This window comes from Pristis pectinata, chromosome 16 (genome assembly GCF_009764475.1).
Source record: "Pristis pectinata isolate sPriPec2 chromosome 16, sPriPec2.1.pri, whole genome shotgun sequence".
NCBI lineage: Eukaryota > Metazoa > Chordata > Chondrichthyes > Rhinopristiformes > Pristidae > Pristis > Pristis pectinata.
Genome location: NC_067420.1, coordinates 22,854,647 through 22,875,905, shown reverse-complemented (window position 1 = coordinate 22,875,905; position 21,259 = coordinate 22,854,647). Strand labels below are relative to the sequence as shown.

The 21,259-nt window shown below is 37.8% G+C and overlaps 1 protein-coding gene across 1 annotated transcript in view; it reads left to right on the top strand.

Moving 5' to 3' along the window:
• The window catches only part of prex1 (phosphatidylinositol-3,4,5-trisphosphate-dependent Rac exchange factor 1), a 167,461-nt gene that overhangs the window by 96,574 nt on the left and 49,628 nt on the right, over positions 1-21,259 (top strand). Inside the window, 4 exon segments of the mRNA XM_052031374.1 lie at positions 6,408-6,500; positions 9,186-9,334; positions 11,912-11,994; positions 19,847-19,983. Coding sequence (XP_051887334.1) covers positions 6,408-6,500; positions 9,186-9,334; positions 11,912-11,994; positions 19,847-19,983 — 462 coding nt within the window.

Here is a 21,259-nt window from a genome sequence, read left to right as displayed (position 1 = left end):
AATGTGGAACAAGTAGACACAGACTAGAGAGAACTCTGGGTTTCTCTCTGCTCTGCACTAAAAGAACCAGTCTTGAATTGGACAATTGTAAGGATGCAACCTCTAGTTCCTTTTGCCAAGGAAGGGACATTTTAGCTGGCTCTCTGCTCCTGTTCACTTTGTGGTAAATCAACTGATTGATTGTTTATTATGATTTAGGCTGAAAAATAAAACCCTTCATTCAAGAACTAACATAGTAATACTGTAAATTTGGATAGTAAAGTACTGAGAAATCTTCGATGCTGATGGAAAATAACACTTTGTGTTTTTGTCAGGAGGGAATATGAAATGTTCTAATATCATGCTTGCATTGGTGTAATTGGTTGCATGCTTTTTAGAATTAAATTTTAAATTCTATTTTCTTATCAGGTGGTTTATGATTAATTTATAATTATTTGAACATCAGACAAATTCTGGAGAATCTTAAGTTTTACAGAATGGTTCTGAAACAGTTTCAATGAAAAGTTCCCAACAGATGTTCATATCACCATCCTGATATTGTTTTGGGCTTTTATCATACAATGCCAGAAGGTCTTTCCTTTTAGCCATACAGAGCTTTTTCTGATTGTTTAGCTGTCAGGTTAAATTCAGTAAACAAAGCTATAGGAGGGTGTGGATTGGACTTCATTGGAAATGGGCCTGCAATGGGTCATTTTGTTTTCACATTTAGCTAGCCTTCACGTAAATTGTATAGCTTTAAGACTTACCCCACATGGCTGGCCTAACTGAAATTGTTCAAAGCTATTAAGTGAAATATAAACATGTATATTCTAATTGGCAATGTAATTGCCTGAAGGATTTTCATGTTTTTCAATATGAAAAACACTTATGATTTGGAATGTTATCTGCATTTCTGATGCAAATAAATTACCTTCACTGCTTTACAGCAGAAACATATTCCCACTGTTTCCCATAATCGCTGTCTTAACAAATATTTTTGCTACATCAAAATTTGCTGAGGGATTATTTTAATTTCATGAAATTATTGATGCAATATGATTTACAGAAATTATTTGGCAGCTTTCCATTTCTGCATTTAAATGTAATAGGAATAGATGCTTCAGTATCTTTGTCCAAATCCCAGAACTTCCCAGGGAGAAATTATATTTCTGCTAAATTGGCATGAAAATCTAACTTGTTCCCCAGTGGTTGAGAACTGGCTTGTTTCCTCTGCAGATCTTGCCACATGCCTGTGCTTGTAAGCAATATCCCAAATTATTCAATTGTTTTTGATTATCCAAAATCAGTTTTGTTGCTAAAATGAGTGTAGTTCAAAGACATTGAATTCTCTTTTGTTGCCAAGTTGCAGCCTTTGTACAAACATAGACAACAGTGCTGAATCCAAGAGGTGAGAGTGAGTGCAGTTTACATTATGGCAACATTTGACTGAGTGTGGCATCAAGGAGCCCTGATAAAACTGGAATTAGAAATGTAAGGGGCACGCAATTTGACTGATTGGAAAAGAAGATCGCAAAAGAAGACTGCTGTGATGGATGGTGATCAATCACCACGGCCCCAGCAGTTCATCAGTTGTGTACTGGGCCCCAGTTCTTTTCAGACTTTCAGTCAATGAGCTTCATCAATGACATTCCTTCCTTCACAAGTGGGGGCATGGACTGAAATTGCATAGGGTGGCCTGATGACCTGATGGTTGGTGCCACTGCCTTCATCTCCAGATTAAATTTCCTGGCCTTGGGTCATGTTTGTGTCGGGTTTGCACTTTTCCCCTGTGACTGCAAGAGTTTCTGCCAGGTGTTGGGGTTTCCATTTCCTAAACAGGTGCTGGTAGGTTAATTGACTATTATAAATTGCACCTTATTATGAGTGAGTAGCAGTAGAATCGAAGGGAAGTCGATGGGCATCCGAGGGAAGTAAGTTGCAGGTTTATGGGGAAATACGTGATGGGAATAGTTCTGGTGGGATTACTCTGTTGGGATCCAGCATGGACCTGGGGGGCCAAATGGCCAGCCCTAGTGTCATATTAAGGAGGTACGTAATTTTCAATTCCATGTGCTGCCATTCAGAAAATGAGGCAGCTTACGTAATGCTTTTGCAGCAAGGCCTTGTGTGCAATTTATGACTGTCTCCAACAAGAATATAACCACCTCCCCATGTTCTTTGACCTTAATGTAGGTTGGTACCCAACTATCTATGTTCTGGAGGTTTACAGTTGATCCAACTACAGGCTAGAGATTGGATATCCTGTAGTGAGGGATTTGTTTCTGCATACTTTAGATCCTTTCTATCATCTGTAAGGTACAAGTCACAAGTGTGACGGAGTAGACACTAACCTGGAAGAGGTGAGCTTCCAACAGCACCTGAAGCTCTGCACCATTTAAGACAGCAGCCCAGTTGATTTGTACCCTATCCATCACCCTACACTTTTTCTCTGTTGACCATTGTTTTTCCAGTGTGTATCCAGGCCTGCAGCCTCTTTCACCAAGAAAGATAAGGACAGTAGATATGTGGGTACATCTCAACCTTGAGCTTCTCTTCCAAGCTGCACATCGTCCTGGTCTGGAAATATGTTGTCACCCCTTCGTCGTTGCTGGGTCCATGTTATGTAATTCCCTTTCCTGTAGCATTTTAGCTGTACCTTCAGATGGACTGCACGGTTCAAAATGGTGATAGAGCACCATCTTCCCAAGGACAATTTTGATAACCAATAAATACTGACCTTGCTAGGGATGCCAATTGGCCTGATTATGCTCGATCCAATTCATGGACCAGATTTGTCCCCTATGCAAATTCCGCAGCTGTATTTACCACCTTTGTCATCCATTGTGCTGGAGGATTCCCTCCCATGAAGCAAACAGAGTTGCAAGTGGTAACCAGCCTTCCTCCTTGAAATAGGAGGCCCGAAACTGCAGCATTGCCCTACAAGTTATTGACAGCTTGTTGCTTTCCATGGCACCCTTGACTGTTTAATTAGCTTGGAACATCATAGGAATTCAAAAATGGTTTAAATGGAATGTATAAGTTACAACACAAAACTATTAATTTAAAACAAAGTTAGTGAAATAATAATGAGAAAATTCAGCTAAGTGTAATTTTTTGATGAGGTTTAGCAATCCCATTCAAATGAATGGAATCTTGTACACCAAGCAGAGGAACCTGATGCACAGCACTGAAGTTTTTCCCAGGGTCGCCACTGGACTCTGTGGTCAGTCAATTGATGGACAGGGTGATCAGATGATGTTGAAGTTGAACATACACTGAACAGCAGAGGACTGTTGGACAGCAATTGATCCTGGAACCCCTGCCCACAATGAAGCCTCTTTTTTTGTAAAAAAAAATCTCCAAAGATTCATGCTAATAAGTTGTTAAATTGGTTAAAGTTAATTCCCCCTTCCCCGCGTCCCCACTATATTCAAACTTTCCTCGTGTGATTTAAAAATGTTTGCAAGTTTATTAAACTAACTTTGACTTTCGCAAAGCTTGGATCTAATTAGTAATTGTCAGTATTGTGTATAATGTTCTCTTGCAAGTTTCAGTAATCATTTCAATTTACTCTGAACTACAGTTTTCCTCCTCCGTATTCTATTTTTAATTTTCTGCTGCTTCCTCTCTTAAAAATGAAAGTGATCATTTACAAAGAACTAAATTTTAAAGTCAATGGTAATTTTTTTTTTAAAGATTTGAGCTTTTAAGAAAGCCATAAAAGCTTCATTTTTTTGGCAAAGTGATGGTACTTGTAGCAGCCTCCCAAGATCTAGCAGTACCTGGGATGTAGATGTTGCCTTTTCTGATTTTGTTTTCATTTGGCCATCAATTATCAAGTCAAAGTCAAATTTAAAGTTGAATTTATTATCATATGCACAGGTGCAATGAAAACCTTGCTTGCAGCAACATCACAAGCATATCACATCAGACACACGACATTCAGAAGAAAAACATAAATTGTACAAGAAAGAACACAATTAGAACAAAAAAAGTCCATTGTAGTGCAAAGCGGTCGTAGTGTTGCCATACTGAGATAGTTATTAGGGTTGTGCACGTTGATTCAAGAACCGAATGGTTGAAGCTGTTCATGAACCTGGTGGTGGTGGACTTCAGGCTTCCGTGCTTCCTGCCCAATGGTGGCTGTGAGAATATGGCATGGCCCGGATAGTGGGGAGCTTTGATAGATGTTGCTGCCTTGAGGCAGTGCCACCTGTAGATGCTTCCGATTTTGGGGAGGGATGTGCCCATGATGTATTGGGCAGAGTCCACTACTCTCTGCAGCTTGCGTTCCTGCACATTCGAATTGCCGTACCAGACCATGATGCAACCAGTCAGGACACTGCTGCATCTGTAGAAGTTTGTTAGTGTTCGGTGACACGTCTAACCTCCTTAACCTTCTAAGAAAGTAAAGCTGCTGTTACATCTTCCTTGTGATGGCAAGATATATAGGTGGTTATGTAATGTCCAGTAACGAGTTAGCTGAGTTACCAGACGCACAGTACACTTAACTTAAGACAGTCAACCTGGAAGTAAAACCTCTAACTTTAATTAACCCTTTAAATGTATTACAAAGGGCAGAATGAAGATTGGGAAATAGACATAGTGATGATTATGGTTGGAGATGAAGTTTCATGGACATTATTTTAACAAGTGTCAAACCTGACATGGAATCAGGAAATTGGACTTGTTAAATAATTGGTTTTCAGGGCTGGACAGATGTTGAAAGATAATTATGGCTGAGTACACCATCAAAAGCTCACTCACCTCATTCAACAGAGTATGATTCATGGAATATTACAAGGAGAATAATTTTTTTTTAAAGAAATTGTTGTCAGTTCGGTGTTCTGTTTTGTTTGAAAGGATTGAGATGTTAAACTGAATCTCCACATCTACATTCTGGGATGAATTTTCCATGGCCTTATTTTGAAGTGAAGAATAATCATCTGTGGTGTACTTGTCTATTTTTAATCCCACAACCAAAATTTTCTAATAAAACAGTTAATTATCTGGTCATTTATAACTTGTTTATGGGACTTGTTCCGGTCAAATTGGCTGCTGCTTTTCCTTCATTTCCTTCAGTCTGTTTGACTGGCTATCGAACCATTTTTGAGGTTCTAAAACGGACATAAGGCCTTTCATATATGAAAGCATTATTCTTTCAAAAAGCTTAATACACTTGGTCGGCATCGAGAAAGGCCTTGCAAATAAATGTGAAGTAATTTTTAAAAAAACTGTAGACACTTACTGGAATTTAACTTAGACTGCAGGGCAGACAGGATAATGGCAGGTTTAGTACTGTTGTCAGGAAAAGCATCACATAATGCATTAATACCTAAAATTATCTCTCTGCAGCAGTCCGTGCAAAAACCTGGGAATGATTTGGCAATAAGACGTAGGAAACGGGTTTATGCGGAAACATTAGCTTCATTGGACCAACTTATTTCTCCAATAAGGACAAAAGGGAAACTGGATAGAGACAAAGAATTCTGATTTAGATGAGTTTGAGTTGAAGGACTTAAAGCACCATGAATAGAATTAATTCTATAAAATATCACATTTTTGCTCTGTTGGGGGCAACTTGTTTATTTTCCTTGTGTGTAATATTAAATCATTATAAGTGTTTTATATATTCTAGGGAAAATCAGTAACTCGGAAACCATATATTAGTGACTTAAACTATGTAGAAGGGAGTTAATGATTTCTCCAATAAGTATTAGGAGATTTTGCCCTGTGTTTGACTTGTGCAAACATCACAAGCATATCACATCAGATACACGACATTCAGAAGAAAAGCATAAACTGTATGCTTTAGGCTTTCTTCCACAGTGCAATATCTTTGGATTTTGAAGTAGTACTTTCAATGACTTTAAAAATTAGCAATGGGCAGAATAATTGGATGCAAGGTTTGAAGTTGACCCTCATGATGTCACAAAGCAATGGATTGGTTTCTCATGAGCCATCCTGGTTGATTTCTCTTTTCCATTCACTGCTAAGGATTCGTTTTAATCTTTCCAAGCTTAAGTGCAGCTGAAAATATATTTACGTTCACCTTTAAGATGAGTTGGATCTGATTTGATAATTTTTAATTTGTATTTAATCCAAAGATGCATTCCCTGCCCCCCCCCCCCCATTGGCATTTAACATGATTCTAAACTTAAATGCCAAAATTTTCCAATTTGCTTGTAGAGTTCTGTATATTGCCCCTGTGTTAAAAGTGTTTTATTTGTTTTTGAGATGTGGTTTACCAAGTTGTGAACATTGAAATGATCTGTATGGCCAGCATGCAAAACAAAAATTTTCACTGTATCTTGGTACATGTGACAATAATAAACTAATTACCAAGAATTAATACCATATGCTTTTTGGCTGTCTCATTTTTTCACTTTTGTTTTCACATTAAAAATCTGGTATTTTACCTTCCACAGATCTTCCCTGAAGAAGAAAACTATGGGTTTGAAATTGAGGAGAAAAATAAGACCATTGTTGTGAAATCTGTACAAAGTAGCTCTTCTGCTGAGGTAATAACTCATCTTTAGCAGTTGCCTTTTTGAAATTGATGTCCAATAAGTTGTACATCAAAATTGCTTGCAAAATAATAGGAAATTAAATGAAATATTTGAGTTCCATGCAAGAAAACATTCAGATGTTGGACATAGATCTATCTACTACAGCTTTTTTTAAAATATTGAATCATCTGATTAAAAACGCAGAGCTTGGCGTCCACCGTACTGAATGCATGACCACTGGTTGAGGCAAAATTGGTATGCACTGATTCTAAGGAGCTGGGTTTTTGGGTGGTTGTAGGGCTTACACAGTTTAGAAGAGAGAGGAGGCTGTAAAAAGGTTTGACAGGAGGATTATGGCTATCAGTTTGAGGGGTTTTTGGATTGAAAGCCAATTTAAGTCAGTCAGCACTCATGCAGTGCATGAAAGTAATGGCTGGGGTTAGGTTGTGGGAGCCAGGTTTTTGGACTCATTCAAGTTTATGGAGGATAGAAGCTGGCCAGTGGAGCACTGAAATGGTCAGGTCTGGAATGAACACCAGAGATAGAAGTAGGTGGATTTGCAGATTTAATTGTGCTTGTCTCGCCACATGCTTTCTTGGCCTTTTACTTGGGCTGCTTCAGTCACGTACATGGCTTGTGCTAGTATAATAATAGATTTTTTTAATATCTTTTGTCTCATTAAATCAAGATGCTATTGAACCTAATACATGCAATGAAATATTATTACAGAGTTAATATTGAAAATATTGTATTAAAGTGCAAATAATAGCAGTTTATTTTAAAAAGGAAGTCATAACCTTGAATGTATTCCAGACTCCAGTTAATTACCGTTACAGTTTACACACACAGCCCTTGTTGGTTTGTTATCTTGTAGGTGAAAAGTGTGATTGACAAAATGTGACAAAATTCAAAGTCTGAATATTTTGAACAAATTTTAAAATTTATTGGCTATTATTTCATAATCACATTATTTAAAAAAAAGTTGTGGGCTGCATAATCATGTTTGGTACCCTAACATCAAATTCTTCAAATTTAATGTTCCTTGAAATTCAAATTGCTATATGCAACCTTTAGACAAAATTAACAGCTATACGGTTAAACATTCCATTTCTTACCCAGTGGTTGTTATGGTTTGAGAGATTATGATGACCTCTTGGAACTAGAATAGTGTGTCAAAACTCTTGTTGAAATCTACACAAAAGTTTACAGTTAAACCTTGCAATATCTTTTTCAAATGTAGAAATGCCAGAGTCCAGCAATTTCATTCTCATGCTTTTATTCTTTTGAACAATGGAATTGCACAATACCAGCACAGTATGAGTATTTAGACAGCAAAGCTTCAATTAGTTTAATTGTGATGCACAGGGGCTTAAAAACTGTGCTTGTGCACTTTCCCATAATCCAGAAGAAGTGCTTTGAGATTTCCCTTTTAACTTATCTTCCAGGAAATGTGTACATTATTGCATTTATTATTTAGATGCAGAAGCTGTGCCCTTTCACTTAGTAATAATGTACAAGTTTTACTCTTTATATAAGACAAATGAAAAATAATGTCATTGTTAGTTTAAATTCATGCAGATTCACTTTCATAAGTACATTAAAGTGCACTGCAAAAGTGTGACAGTAAAGGTAAATTTGTGATTTAAAAAAAATTGTGAATATGATGCTTCCAGTGATTGCATTTTATTAGAATTGATGGTTGGAATCATCAGTAATTATTTTACACTAGTTTATACTTCTCCCCAAACCTCACTTTAATTTCATAGTTATTTTAAAGCATCTCTTGCAAATCTGTATTTTAGATCCCAACTTCATAAATATGTTACAGATCACTGATTATCTGATCAACTTTTTGTGAATAACCAATCACTTAAGCTTGCCACTGAAAATTCTCATGAAGGCTCATTGTTGAAGTGCATCCTAAAGTAACAAATGCTAAAACTGCATGTGGAAAAGCATTCTGAAAATTTTCTTAATTTATGTTCAGTGAAACTCTTCGACAATTACTGTTTGTCAGATTGCTTTCAAAGCAGCACTGGTAACAGTGGTGAACACAGTGAACTGGAGACCTGAATACTAAATACAGTTTGGCAATCTGGTAATAAACGATGGAATCTTTCAAGATGCTGGCCACAGTGCCTTGCTACATTGTTACACAACAGTCTTGTTGTTTAAAAGCTGAGCAGATGTACTCAATGTAAACCAGGATATTGGTTATTTAAAAACAAAAGGGGTGTCAAAGTGGGAGAAATTTAATTTTGACATCTTTGCTCCAGAAATCTATATCAGTGTATTGTCCATTATTCAATAAAAAGGCTTGCTTTGATTTGAGACGTGAACTTGTTTACCATGTAATTTGGCTTCCACCTAACTTACTATTTGGTTTCAAGTTGTTTATTTTTCCTCATAGGGTGGAACTCACCTACAAAATCTGTTTTTTGTTCTGTGCTTTATTATGAACTGGTTATAATGGAAGTGGTAACAAATAAAATCTTGTTTTGTATTGGTGTTCTATATGTGGATAAACTTGATCATACTGGAGTAAATATGTGCATAAGTTACTTTAGGTTGATTAAAAATCATGAAGCTTCGCTCTTATTCCATTTTATCACAAATGTAAATTGGTGTTAGTTGATCAGTTTTAAAATATCTGTCTTGGATTGTTTTCAGATATTTGGCTCTTCATTTGTGCTACAGGTGGCAGGTCTTCAGGTTGGAAGGAAGATTTACTCCATTAATGAAGATCTGGTTTTCCTACGGCCATTTGTGGAAGTAGAGACTATTCTAAATCAGTTGCATTGTAGTCGAAGGCCACTGAGGATGCTGATTGCAACGAAACCCAAAGAGTGAGTCATGTCATATGACCAGCTAAAGTTTGCTCAAACAGTAGCATTAGTCATTTTCCTTTTTCCACAGAGGAGAACTTGAATGTTAATTGCATAATTGTTTTACAAAAAATGGGTGTGATAAGATTGACATTCAATAATGCCATTGTAGGCAATGCATTTGAAGTTTCCTCACTCTGATTGTTTCAGTCATAAATGGGTGTACATCAGGGTGTTGGTTTTGCATATTGAAACATTTGCTGTTGGCATTCTCGGCTGCTTGATCACTTGTGGTATGTACTTAGAGTAAAGCTGTCTCTGCACAACCATACTGTTAACTTTAACTTCTTGCACTGTGTCATTAATTGTAGCAGAGTAACACTTTTCAATACCTGCATTTACCACTGTTTCAGTCTGTCATGACATCAAACCTTACGAACTCTTGTTTTGCTTTACATCCATACAAAGAACAATTTCATTCTATCAGCTCAGTTCAGGATTTGAACCAAGATTTTAAAGTTCAAGGTGTTGTAATTCATTGTACCTTGAATCAAGATAATTTTTTGGCAATTTTAACACGTCTTCTGAGCCATAGCCTGCAGCAAGATGTTCTGATCTACAGTGTGGTATTCCTCCAAATATACAGTGAGATATTCCTCTTGGTCTTGGCATAGTTTTGGAAATGACTTAATTCTCTGCCCTTCTAAAATAGGACTGCCTTTTCATAAAATGGTTTTGACATTCCAAGAAGGAAACAGTGACAGCATTAATTAAGATCTGATCACCTCACTCACTGAATCCCTTGATGCTAGGAACCTTTGTATTGCTCCCCTCAATAACCCATGAACCAGTTATTCATGGGTTATTGAGGGGAGCAATACATAATGGGGAGTAAGTTTTCAGAATTATAGAAGTTGACGACATAGAGGGATGCCATTCAGTGCATTGCATCCGTGATAGCCAAAGTGATTTCTTTTATATATAAACACCTGTCAATTGTTATTCTTTGCTTTCTAACACTGAGCCAGTTTTTAATCCCAACTCCACCTCCCCTTGGATCCCATATGCTTCTGTTTTTCTTTTGTCTGCTACAGGAGAGCTCATCAAATGTCTTTCTGCACTCCATGTGAATTTCATTAAATGTGCTACCACCCTCAACCCTTCTAGTTATTTCAGAAAATTCAATCAAGTTTGTCAGGCAGGAACTTAAGTCCATGCTTACTGCCATTGATTAACTCATTCCTTTCCAAGTTAAGATCTGAAGAAATACATTTTAGTTGGCTGGTGTTGGTATATTAAGAGCATACCTTACTGAAAATAGTGCTTTAAAGGGCACACATTTCAACCATTCAATTTTAGTAACCCATCTGACTTTCTTCTGTTCAATTTAGATAAGCAAGATTGGGTTAAGTGTTTTTGTTGAATTGTGGTTTTGTTCTTATGCAAATCTTGACAATGAGACTGCTTAAGTATGTTTCTGCTTTGGTGTTTGTGTCAAACATCCTCTCGAGATGATAGATGGTGCAATTAGATATTAATTTTTTTAAAACCTCTATCACCATTACCCAGAAAATGAAGTGTTACCTTACTAAAACTGCCATTGTGTTTGGTTTAATGCCATATTCTGGCAGTATTTTCCAAACCACAATGAATTGTTGAATTTCAGCATCAGCTTACCAAAAGCCAAATATGTTGTGCACATTAGACCAAATGGATTTTAAAATTTAGATTTAAGTCTTAAAACTTGAATGTTTAGCTGGACTTGAGCTGTGCAGCAATAGTTGTTGTTCATGGATTTTCTACAGCAAAGTATATCAAAGTTCTATGCTAAATCTTGGCAAATATTGCTGAAATTGAACTTGAGATCAATTTTGTTTCTACTTCAGATGTTCTGGGTTTGATTACATCAAGCTTTGAACCTTATTAAAGGTTGTCCAATTTTCATCCTTTTAATCACTTTGGCCAAAAGGAAGCACTTGATTGGTGGTAGATCATTCTTTGCTTGTTTTTAAGTTGTGTGTGAATTTATTTTCAAGAAAGTCCTCCAGAAATGCAAGGAGATTTTTTTTTCCAGCATACATAAATCATGTAACAAGGGGTTCTGGTACAACATTTGTTTCCTTGCAATTTGATTTGCTGATTTTTTAAAAAAATCTTTTGAAGTCACAATCCATTTCAAATGCTAGCCTTAGCTTCAATATTCTTGTTTCACTTATTTCATCTTGCAGTCAGTATCACCATTTAAACTGTTGCAGTTGGTATATTTTTACACACTGTGACACCCTACTTTTACAATGGACTTTCAAGAGAGTTTGGATTTTGAAACCTTGTGCCTTGAAACAGCTTGTGGCATTAAAAGCTTTCAATTACTTTTTAATGAGCTGCTGTTAATGGCTCAGATCCTTTGAGTGATGCAATTCTGATTGCAACTTATCTTCCTGTTTGAATTCTCATGGTAATAGGTTACGTAGGGAAGCTCGAAGAGATACATTCAGAATTATAATTTGCCTGGAAATGTTAGAAAGTTCTATTGACAAAATATATATTTGAAATCAGCTAGCTGGGTGTAGCCCTCTCATGCTTGTGTTGTTGATTTAGGATCATCAAAATTCCGGACTCTGAAGGACTGAACTTCCAGATCCGTGGCACTGCTCCTCCATTTGTTCATGCAGTTCTGAAAGGTAAGATATTTCGACTCACAGATGGTGGTTCAGATCAGATTGCATGATGTGAACATTACCGTAACTGTGATATCACTTTAGAAATATCCAGCAGGCTACTACAATATCTGTTATATGACAAGTCTGAAATGCATTGTTGTTTCATGCCCAGTACATTTTGAATCTTTAGAACAATCAACTGGTGAAAAGCTATTAATTATGACTTTCATTCTATTGACCTAAGACTTTGTGCAAAATTTCAAATCCTTTTTGAGCCTTACTTTGCAAATTCATTATCCTTCTCACGCTCCAAATATAATGTGACAACCTCCCATTGATTAGATGCAGTTCTGAATAGACATTAAACAGCAGTTCATGTAAGGTCATAGAATGTTAATCCTGTTTCTGGTTCCACAGATGCTGCCTGAGTTATTTCCAGTATTTTCTATTTTTATTTCAGATTTCCAGCATCTGCAGTTTTTTTTTTGTTTTTAAATTAAGGAACAGTTGCTATGTGTCTTCGTGCAACCCTCTTTTTGACTTTTCCTCTACTCCTGATTCTATTACTGAGAGCCGTAAGAGAAGAATCTATGTGTACATGGTGAATCGTTGCTTTCCTGGAACATTTACGTCCACCCTCGCTCTCCATGTGGCACATGGAGATCTTTTTGACCTATATCCTGTGCTTACCTAGCGTTCCTTGGAGTGTCTTTGCAAGTGAAGTAACTACCGAATTTCTTGTTTGTTTGCTCTTTGCTTTCTATGAAATGAGGTTGATTTCATCTAAGGAAATGGGTGGAGTGATTCTTCATAATCTTTATATTGATTGCCTTCAATCAACAGCTAAGAAATGCACAGGCACATGTTACTCACTCAGTTCCCCTTTAGAGATCATGATTTTATCTTTTCCACATTAACAGTTGACTTGGGGGAGAGGGGGGTTGTCGCTTGGGCAGTCATTAACCATGTTCTGGGTAATGAGACAAGCCAAATTGAACAAGAGTTGTGGGGAAGGATCTAGGAAGCAGTGATCATAATACAAGGTTTAGAATATCTATGGAAAGAAAATAGACCACTCCAAGGTAAAATTACTTAATTGTGGAGGGACTCTTTCAACAGGATGACAAAAGAACTGCCCTGAAATTGATGCTTAGCAGCCAAAATTGTAATGAACAGTGGCAGCCTTTTAAAGATGGAAATGGTTTGGCTACGTTCTCGATAGATTATTATGAGGGAGAATGGTCAATAAATTAAACCAGAGCACCAAAATAGAACAGGAACCAGGACCTAAGACAGATGCTAGTTGTTGAGACAAAGTGAGAACGAGTCTGTCTACAGCGAGTTCAAAGGAAAATTTTAAAAACAAAACAAATGAGGGAGGCAAAGAGAGAAAATGAGGAAAGACTTGAGCAAAATTAAGAGGGAATCAAAACACTCTGTAGGCATCTGACAACTAAACTTCTAAGAGGAGAGATGGGCATCAATCGGAATAAAAAAGGAAATATAGTCATAGAGGTAGAGGACACAGCTGAGAAATGAAATGAGAAATTTGCATCAATCTTCACCAAGCAAGAAGATGCTGTTGTACTCTTGGCAAACAAATTGCAGCTATGATTCAGACGGACTAAAACTAGCTGAAGTGCAGGTACTAGCAAGACTAACTACTTAAACGAGGATGAATCACCTGGTCCAAGTAGAATGCATCCTAGTTTGCTGAGGGAAGCAAAGGAGAAATTGCAGAGCGACTGGCCAAATTCTCCAGATTTATCTAGATAATCCAGATATTATCTAGATTTGCACATGGTGCTTAAACATTTGGAATTTCCAAATGTTAAACCATTGTTCTAAAGAGGGTAAGGTATAAACAAAGTACCTACAGAACAGGTTGGGGTAATGCTCATTGCTGGGTAGAGTTTCAGAAACATCAGCTGGGGACGGAACTAGCAGTCATTTGCACATTGGATTGGTTAGAGAAAGCAGAATAAAGGCAAATCATGTCTGTCCAACTTGTGATGGGCAAGCTGTTGGAAAGGATTCTAAGAGATAGGATCTCTGAGCATTTAGAGAATCATGGACTGATTAGGGACAGCCAGCATGGCTTTCTGAAGGGGAGATCATGTCTCACAAGCCTGATAGGGTTCTTTGAGGAGTTGACCAGACAGATTGATGAGAGTAGTGCAGTGGATGTGGTCTACATGGATTTTAGTAAGGCGTTTGACAAGGTTCCACATGGTAGGCTTCTTCAGAAGGTCAGAGGGCATGGGATGCAGGGAGGCTTGGCCGTTGTGGATTCAGAATTGGCTTGCCTGTAGAAAGCAGAAGGCTGTGGTGGAGGGAGTGCATTCAGATTGGAGGGCTGTGACTAGCGGTGTCCCACAAGGATCGGTTCTGGGACCTCTACTTTTCGTGATTTTTATTAATGACTTGCATGAGGGGGTTGGAAGGGTGGGTTAGCAAGTTTGCAGACGACATAAAGGTCGGTGGTGTTGTGGATAGTGTGGAGGACTGTGGAAGCTTGCAGAGGGATATTGATAGGATGCAGAGCTGGGCTGAGAAGTGGCAGATGGAGTTCAATCAGAGAAGTGTGAGGTGGTATACACTTAGAACTTAGAACATTACAGCACAGGAACAGGCCCTTTGGCCCACAATGTTGTGCCAAACTAGTTAAATTCGTAATCAAATGCCCAACTAAACTAATCCCTTCTGCCGACACAATGTCTATATCCCTCCATTTCCTGCACTATCTAAGAGCCTCTTGAATACCTCTATCATATTTGCATCGACCACCACAATTCCAAGGCAGAGTACAAAGTTAATAGCAGGATTCTGGGTAGTGTGGAGGAGCAGAGTGATCTGGGGGTTCATATCCACAGATCGCTGAAAGTTGCCTCACAGGTGGATAGGGTAGTTAAGAAAGCTTATGGGGTGTTAGCATTCATAAGTCATGGGATCGAGTTTGAGTTGCGAGGTAATGATGCAGCTCTACAAAACTCTGGTTAGACCACACTTGGAGTACTGTGTCCAGTTCTGGTCGCCTCATTATAGGAAGGATGTGGAGGCGTTGGAAAGGGTGCAGAGGAGATTTACCAGGATGCTGCCTGGATTGGAGAGTATGGATTACGAGGTGAGACTAAGGGAGCTAGGGCTTCTCTCTTTGGAGAGGAGGATGATGAGGGGAGACATGATAAGAGGTATACAAAATATTGAGGAATTGATAAAGTAGACAGCCAGTGCCTCTTTCCCAGGGCACCAATGCTCAATACAAGAGGGAATGGGTGGGAAGTTCAAGGGAGATATCAGAGGGAGGTTTTTTTACCCAGAGAGTGCTTGGTGCATGGAATGCACTGCCTGGGGTGGTGGTGGAGGCAGATACATTGGTTAAGTTCAAGAGATTGTTAGATAAGCATATGGAGGAATTTTAAATAGGGGGATATGTGGGAGGAAGGGGTTAGATAGTCTTAGGCGTGGTTTAAAGGTCGGCACAACATGGTGGGCCGAAGGGCCTGTATTGTGCTGTATTGTTCTATGGTTTTAACTTGATCGGGGCATTTTAATGAAGTTAGAGGGTCGATGAGGGGACTAAATTTGATGTTCTAGATATCAACTTTCAAAAGGCATTTGATAAGGTTCTACTTAATAGATGTGTCATTAACGTTGAAGGTCATGAAATAAAAGGGACTATAATAGCATGGATAGAAAATTGGTTAAGTAACAGAAAACAAAGTCAGGTTTTCAGACTGAGGGGAAGTGTACAGTAGAATTCATGACCTGTATTAATGGCTTGGGTACATAAGGAGTATTGACATACTTGGGGATGAATCTAGAAGCAAGAGTAGATCAACTCGACCTGCATGTCTGCTTCACCATTCAGTAAGATTGTGGTTGATCCTTCAACTCAGTGTGACTTTGCTGCAATGACTCCATAAACCTTGATTCCCTTAGTGCCCAAAAAATTTGTGCATCTCTTTTTTGAACATGTTTAGTGACAGAGCCTCTTAGATAGAGAATTCCAAAGATTCATCACCCTCTGTGGAAAAACTTTCTTCTCCTCTCCATCCTGAATGGTCAACCCCTTACTTTGTGACTTTGACACTAGTTTTACACACCCCAGCCAAGAGAGAGATTGGCTTCACATTTAACTCATTTTGGTAGGAGGGCCATGATACTTGAACTGCAATTATGGAAATATATGTACATAGTTCGTTGAATTTAAGATAAAGTACAGAATAGATAGAGTAGATAGATAGAAGCTTCTTTCTGGTGCAACAAAAACTTGGGGATGTAGACATTGGCAAAAGAACCAAAAGTGACATGGTTTTTTTTTAAATACCATGTGTTTGGTGCCTGGAATATGATTCCAAGAATTGTAGTGGAGGGAGATTCAAATTGGACCTGGCTAAATATCTGAAAGGAAATAATCTTCAGGGCTATGTAGAGAGGTTGGCGAGAGTGGGATGAGATGGATTGCTCTTAGAGCTAGTATAGTCTTTGTGGACCAAATGGCCTTCTGTGCTGTAACCAATTTGTGATGTCTTCAAAATACAATGCTGATGTATCAACGTACTATACTGCTTTTTCAAAATCCACATTAGATACTAGCTTTCCAGTATCACCTCAATTACCCTCCATTCAGAGCTTCAATAAAAATCTCAACATGATACTTTTACAATTCTACAGTTACAGTAACCTTAACTTTCAAATGCTTGCGTGGTGACCTGCAATTTAATTTTCTTTGAACAAGGGGGGAAAGAAGTTTGAACTGGCAGAGAAATAGCATAATTGAAAGCAGGTGAGCGGGATTTTATTACTGGGAAAATGAAAGACTGTGCCGAAGTAACAGAAACATTAGTGCGGTTGCAAAAACTTGAGGGAAAAATGTTGCAGATCTTTTTAGTTTGAACAAATTATTGATTTAAGTTTTTTTTCTGATGGTAATGAGCAAGACTCTCTAGCTTGTACTGTCCACACAGTTCCACACCTTGCTACTTTCTTTCGATGTTTTCGCAACTGAAAGGAAGGATTGTAGAAAGAACAATATTCCGTATGCAAACCATTATTAAATTTATTTGTACACTGTTTTTGAAAATAAGAAAAATAAGTTAGTTTTCACTTGTTAAACCATTATGGAAGCTTCTGATGCTGGTAATTTTGAGATGAATATATTCTGATTGCCAGAACAATTTATTTAAATGGTTATCCTCAAATATTAGCTCCACATTGCTGTCAGTATAAATTATAGTGAATAGGTGAGAGAGCTGAAGTTGTAGATTCCTGTCCAAACACTCTATCAAGGTTTTGAGTTCACCCAGAGCAGTCTGCTCCAGATACACATGTATTTGATTGAAATGTAGACTATGATTAATAATTAAAATATCTAAGGTACGCATTTATTACATGCTCACTTTGCTAATCCACTTCTAGTAATTGTCTTGTCAGTTCTGATATAGGGAGAAACAACTCTTTGAGTTATTGATTTCTCCGGGGGCAAAGATTTCATGTAGCCAAGAAATGGGTAATAGGTTTGGTTAAGAAAAATCTAGTTTCATAGTAGTGATAGTTATGTGCCAAGTCAATGAAAGAGCTATGAGGAAGCATAAGGACTTGGGTTTTTTGAGGGCCTTAAGAGGCAAGAATAGTGCAGTGATGGAGAAATGTGAATAGGCTGGACATTTAAAATAAAAACAGAAAATGCTGGAAGCAGTCAGCAGGTCAGGTATCATCTGTGGAAAGGAAAACTGAGTTAATGTTTCCGGTCCAAGACCTGTCATAAGATCTGTTTTTATTGCAGTGGTGAGAGGTCCTCAATGTATTCTTTGCCTCAGTTTGATTTATTTCTAATTATATTTCTACTTTGTGCATTGGCATATCTTTTGGCAAAAATATATTAATGTGTTTTTTTGGTTGTTACTTTAAAGCTGATTGTGGAAGGGCAAGTGTGTCTCTTCTGAAGGAATGGAAGATTGACCTTGAGTCCAAGGCCACTTGAGACCAGTTACTTCTCAGGTTGCCTTGTTCTTCCCATTCCTCTTGCCCCATCTCCTGTTATCTTCCATGTCACTGTGCCACACTTCCAATGCTGTATCATGCAGTCTTCCATAAATTGCAGGTTATCTGGATTCCTATTTTTACCTGCACAAATTCGCATCGTTCCTCTTTTCACCAGGTTACATCAGCTCCTCTTTTCTCAACAGCTCATCTTTAAAATCCTTCATTATTGACAGCTGTTGGTTGTTTAAGCCCAAATAGATTGGTTTAATTGGCAGGTTACTTAGAAGCACCACAGTTCCTTGAATAGTTGAAGGGGTGTTACTTGTTGTGAGTTAAATCATTAACTATCTTACCTATATTTGATATGCATTTAAGAGTTTATTGCTCCATTCAAACTGAAGGCTGAGAGGTGATGAGCATCTGCAGTTGCTTGTGTCTCCAAAAGCAGCTGTAGGCCGCTTAAGAGATCACCTTTTCAGTTTCCAAAGCAAATCTCAAGTACCTCACTCCCCACCCCAACCCACCCCCGCCCCTGCCCCAGCCCTACCGTGAAACAGCAGCTACAGTATTTATTATTACTGTTCAGAGAAAAACATCTTGCAGGAGTGCTTCACCGTGTATAACATGGGATTCAATGGGAAATGAGGTTTTGCTTTATAGAAAATCATGATATGGATGTTTTTCAAGGAATGCACCCCCTCTGTAATTCAGGGGTCGCCTGTAGAGCTTTGTGCATTTAAATACTGCAGGAAATTGCAATACTGAGCAGCAAACAACATTGGGGCAATGATTAGGTTAAGAGCTATTTAAATCAGACGGTGAACTTTGGGATTCTCAGTTCAATTGACTTTAAACCATATGTTTCAAGGCTCTTCAGCTAAAATGTAAAACATACACTTAAAAAAAATAATTGAAGAAATATGTAGAATAATACCATTCTTGGAGCAATGTTTTACTGACACTTGATTTGAGTCTGGCTCAGAGGAGTTTGAAGTAGATATCTATTCCTCTCCTTGCCAACAGCTTTGTTTTTATAGTTTTACAAAATGTACAGGTAGTTTATAGAATAAACCATCTGTCTTTGCAAGATTTCACATAAGCTAAAGAAGCAAGCAGTCATGAGGCAGTCAGTCATGCCATCTTGTCAGAAATTGCAGATATTTGTCTCTTCCACCCTTTCATTTCTGTCTATCTCCTTCTCACACACTAATCGACTTAAACCCTCTTTTTTTTTTATGAATATATGTGACATAATCCAGGCAAATCAAGGAAGTGGAATACAGTGAAAGCTGGATTTATTTATTGACATATTTGGATGCATTTTGAATTTATGTGCTTTCTTCATTGTGTGTCTGTGTGTACTGGTATACAAAGATAATTCTAGGTGTCTTAATATTTTCATCAGTGGATTATACCCTACCGGCATTCCTGTACATTCAATTTCATATGTTTACTGTTGGTAGCTGGGTAAAGTCTGCTTGATTCTACTAAATGTGAAATACTTGAAATGGATATTTATTTCAGAGTCCAAGGAGAGTTCCTCTGTTTTCAGGAACTTCCTTTTTCCTGCCCTATTTTCACCATCTCATCAATTTGAATGTTCTATTTTCTGTAATTTATGTCACTTTGATGATCCTCATACATTCCACATCTGCATAAGGCTGCTCCAGTACCCCATCCCACTAAAATAAACCTATTTACTAAACAATATGCCCAATGATGAGAACTGGCACTTTGACCGGTGAAGCTTTGGAGACATCTAACTCTGGTACTTGCTGAGTTTGCAGCAAATCAAACGCTTTCAATGTCTAATCTAGAGTTGTGTTGCTTTGAAAGTTTTGAACTGCAAATGGTTTACCACAATGTGAATCTGATTATCTTGCAGGCTCTGGGGCTGCAGCAGCTGGCCTTCTCCCTGGCCAGTGTATTTTGAAAGTAAATGGTGGTAATGTTAGTAAAGAGAACTACACTGCAGTACTTGAACACTTTACAACATGCAGGAAAAATCTACAGCATTTGCCGGTAAGTAACACAAAGCAACATTGTCATAATTGGTGATGAATTGGTCTTGTTATTGTGTACCATCCTTAGTAAATTAAAAAATTGTTTACCATCTCCCAATCAGTGTAATTCTTCCCCTTCATTGATGCAGAGGATATAATGAATTGAGCGTTCCTGAAAAATATAATTCTGATGAATTTAAAGGCAGTATTGTATTGAAATTCCAGTGGTGTCATAGTAAAATTAGTGTTTTCCAGCTTTACCATGATGTTTCCACTTTATTTTTGCTTTTCATTATTGATAAAAAGGATGTGAGTAATACTAGCCATGTTAGCTTAATTGCCTTTCAGTGCTGCTTTGAGAATACGTTAATGGGCCAGGTCCCTGAATCACAGCAGTACCTCTGGTAATTCACTTCAGTCATATTTGTTAAGTAGTGTTCTGATTTTGGTTTAACAATGATTTAGGAAATGGGAAAATGTAGCTTGGTTAGGATACTGTCTACTTGGATATGACCGTTTGAAAATTAATCTATTCTGAATACTGCTTCTAAATGGAAAGTTTGGATTGTTGGTGCTGGTGGGGATCACTGACCTGGGTTCAGTGTTGCTTGTCTTCTCAGAGGCCATATGTTGGTGCAAAGTAGGATTGCCAGACCACAGACTGAATTTGTTCCAGAATTACCGATGCCTTCCACTTAAGAATGTACTGATAATGCACATCACAATTACTTTGCATTGAGGCATTTGAATTTAATCTTTCCAATCACTAACTACACAGTTAAAGTGTGTAGTGAAATGTATGAGGACCATGATAAAGATTAGCATTTTGCCAATTTTACACGACTGTTTAAGAATGTACTTGAGACAGTTTCATTATGAGACGTGTCTTGACTTCGTACATCACTAGTTTATTTGAGTGCCTTTGGACGTTTATTAAGTTGCTTTTCCTAATCCCACTTTTGTTTGAAAGAACATGTGCACAAAAATGGAAACCATCTGGTTTTGTTGGTCTCTCTGGAGTACTCAGAGTTATAATTAGCAAAACTTCGAAGTCTGCATAGCACCTTTAGTAGAATGCCAACCTCATGGCCTCTGACAGATCACATATGGGGCATCTGCTGCATTTGATGGAATGTTAATCCATTCTGTGTCTCTCTATTTTTTTTCATTTCCCATTGCTTGCTTCAGGATGTTTCAGTTTCTTTAATCTCGGTATAAAGGACACTGTGCTATTACTCCATCAGGCACTTTAGCATTGCTTCCTGGTAAATGATAATTACTTCTGTCCTGATCAT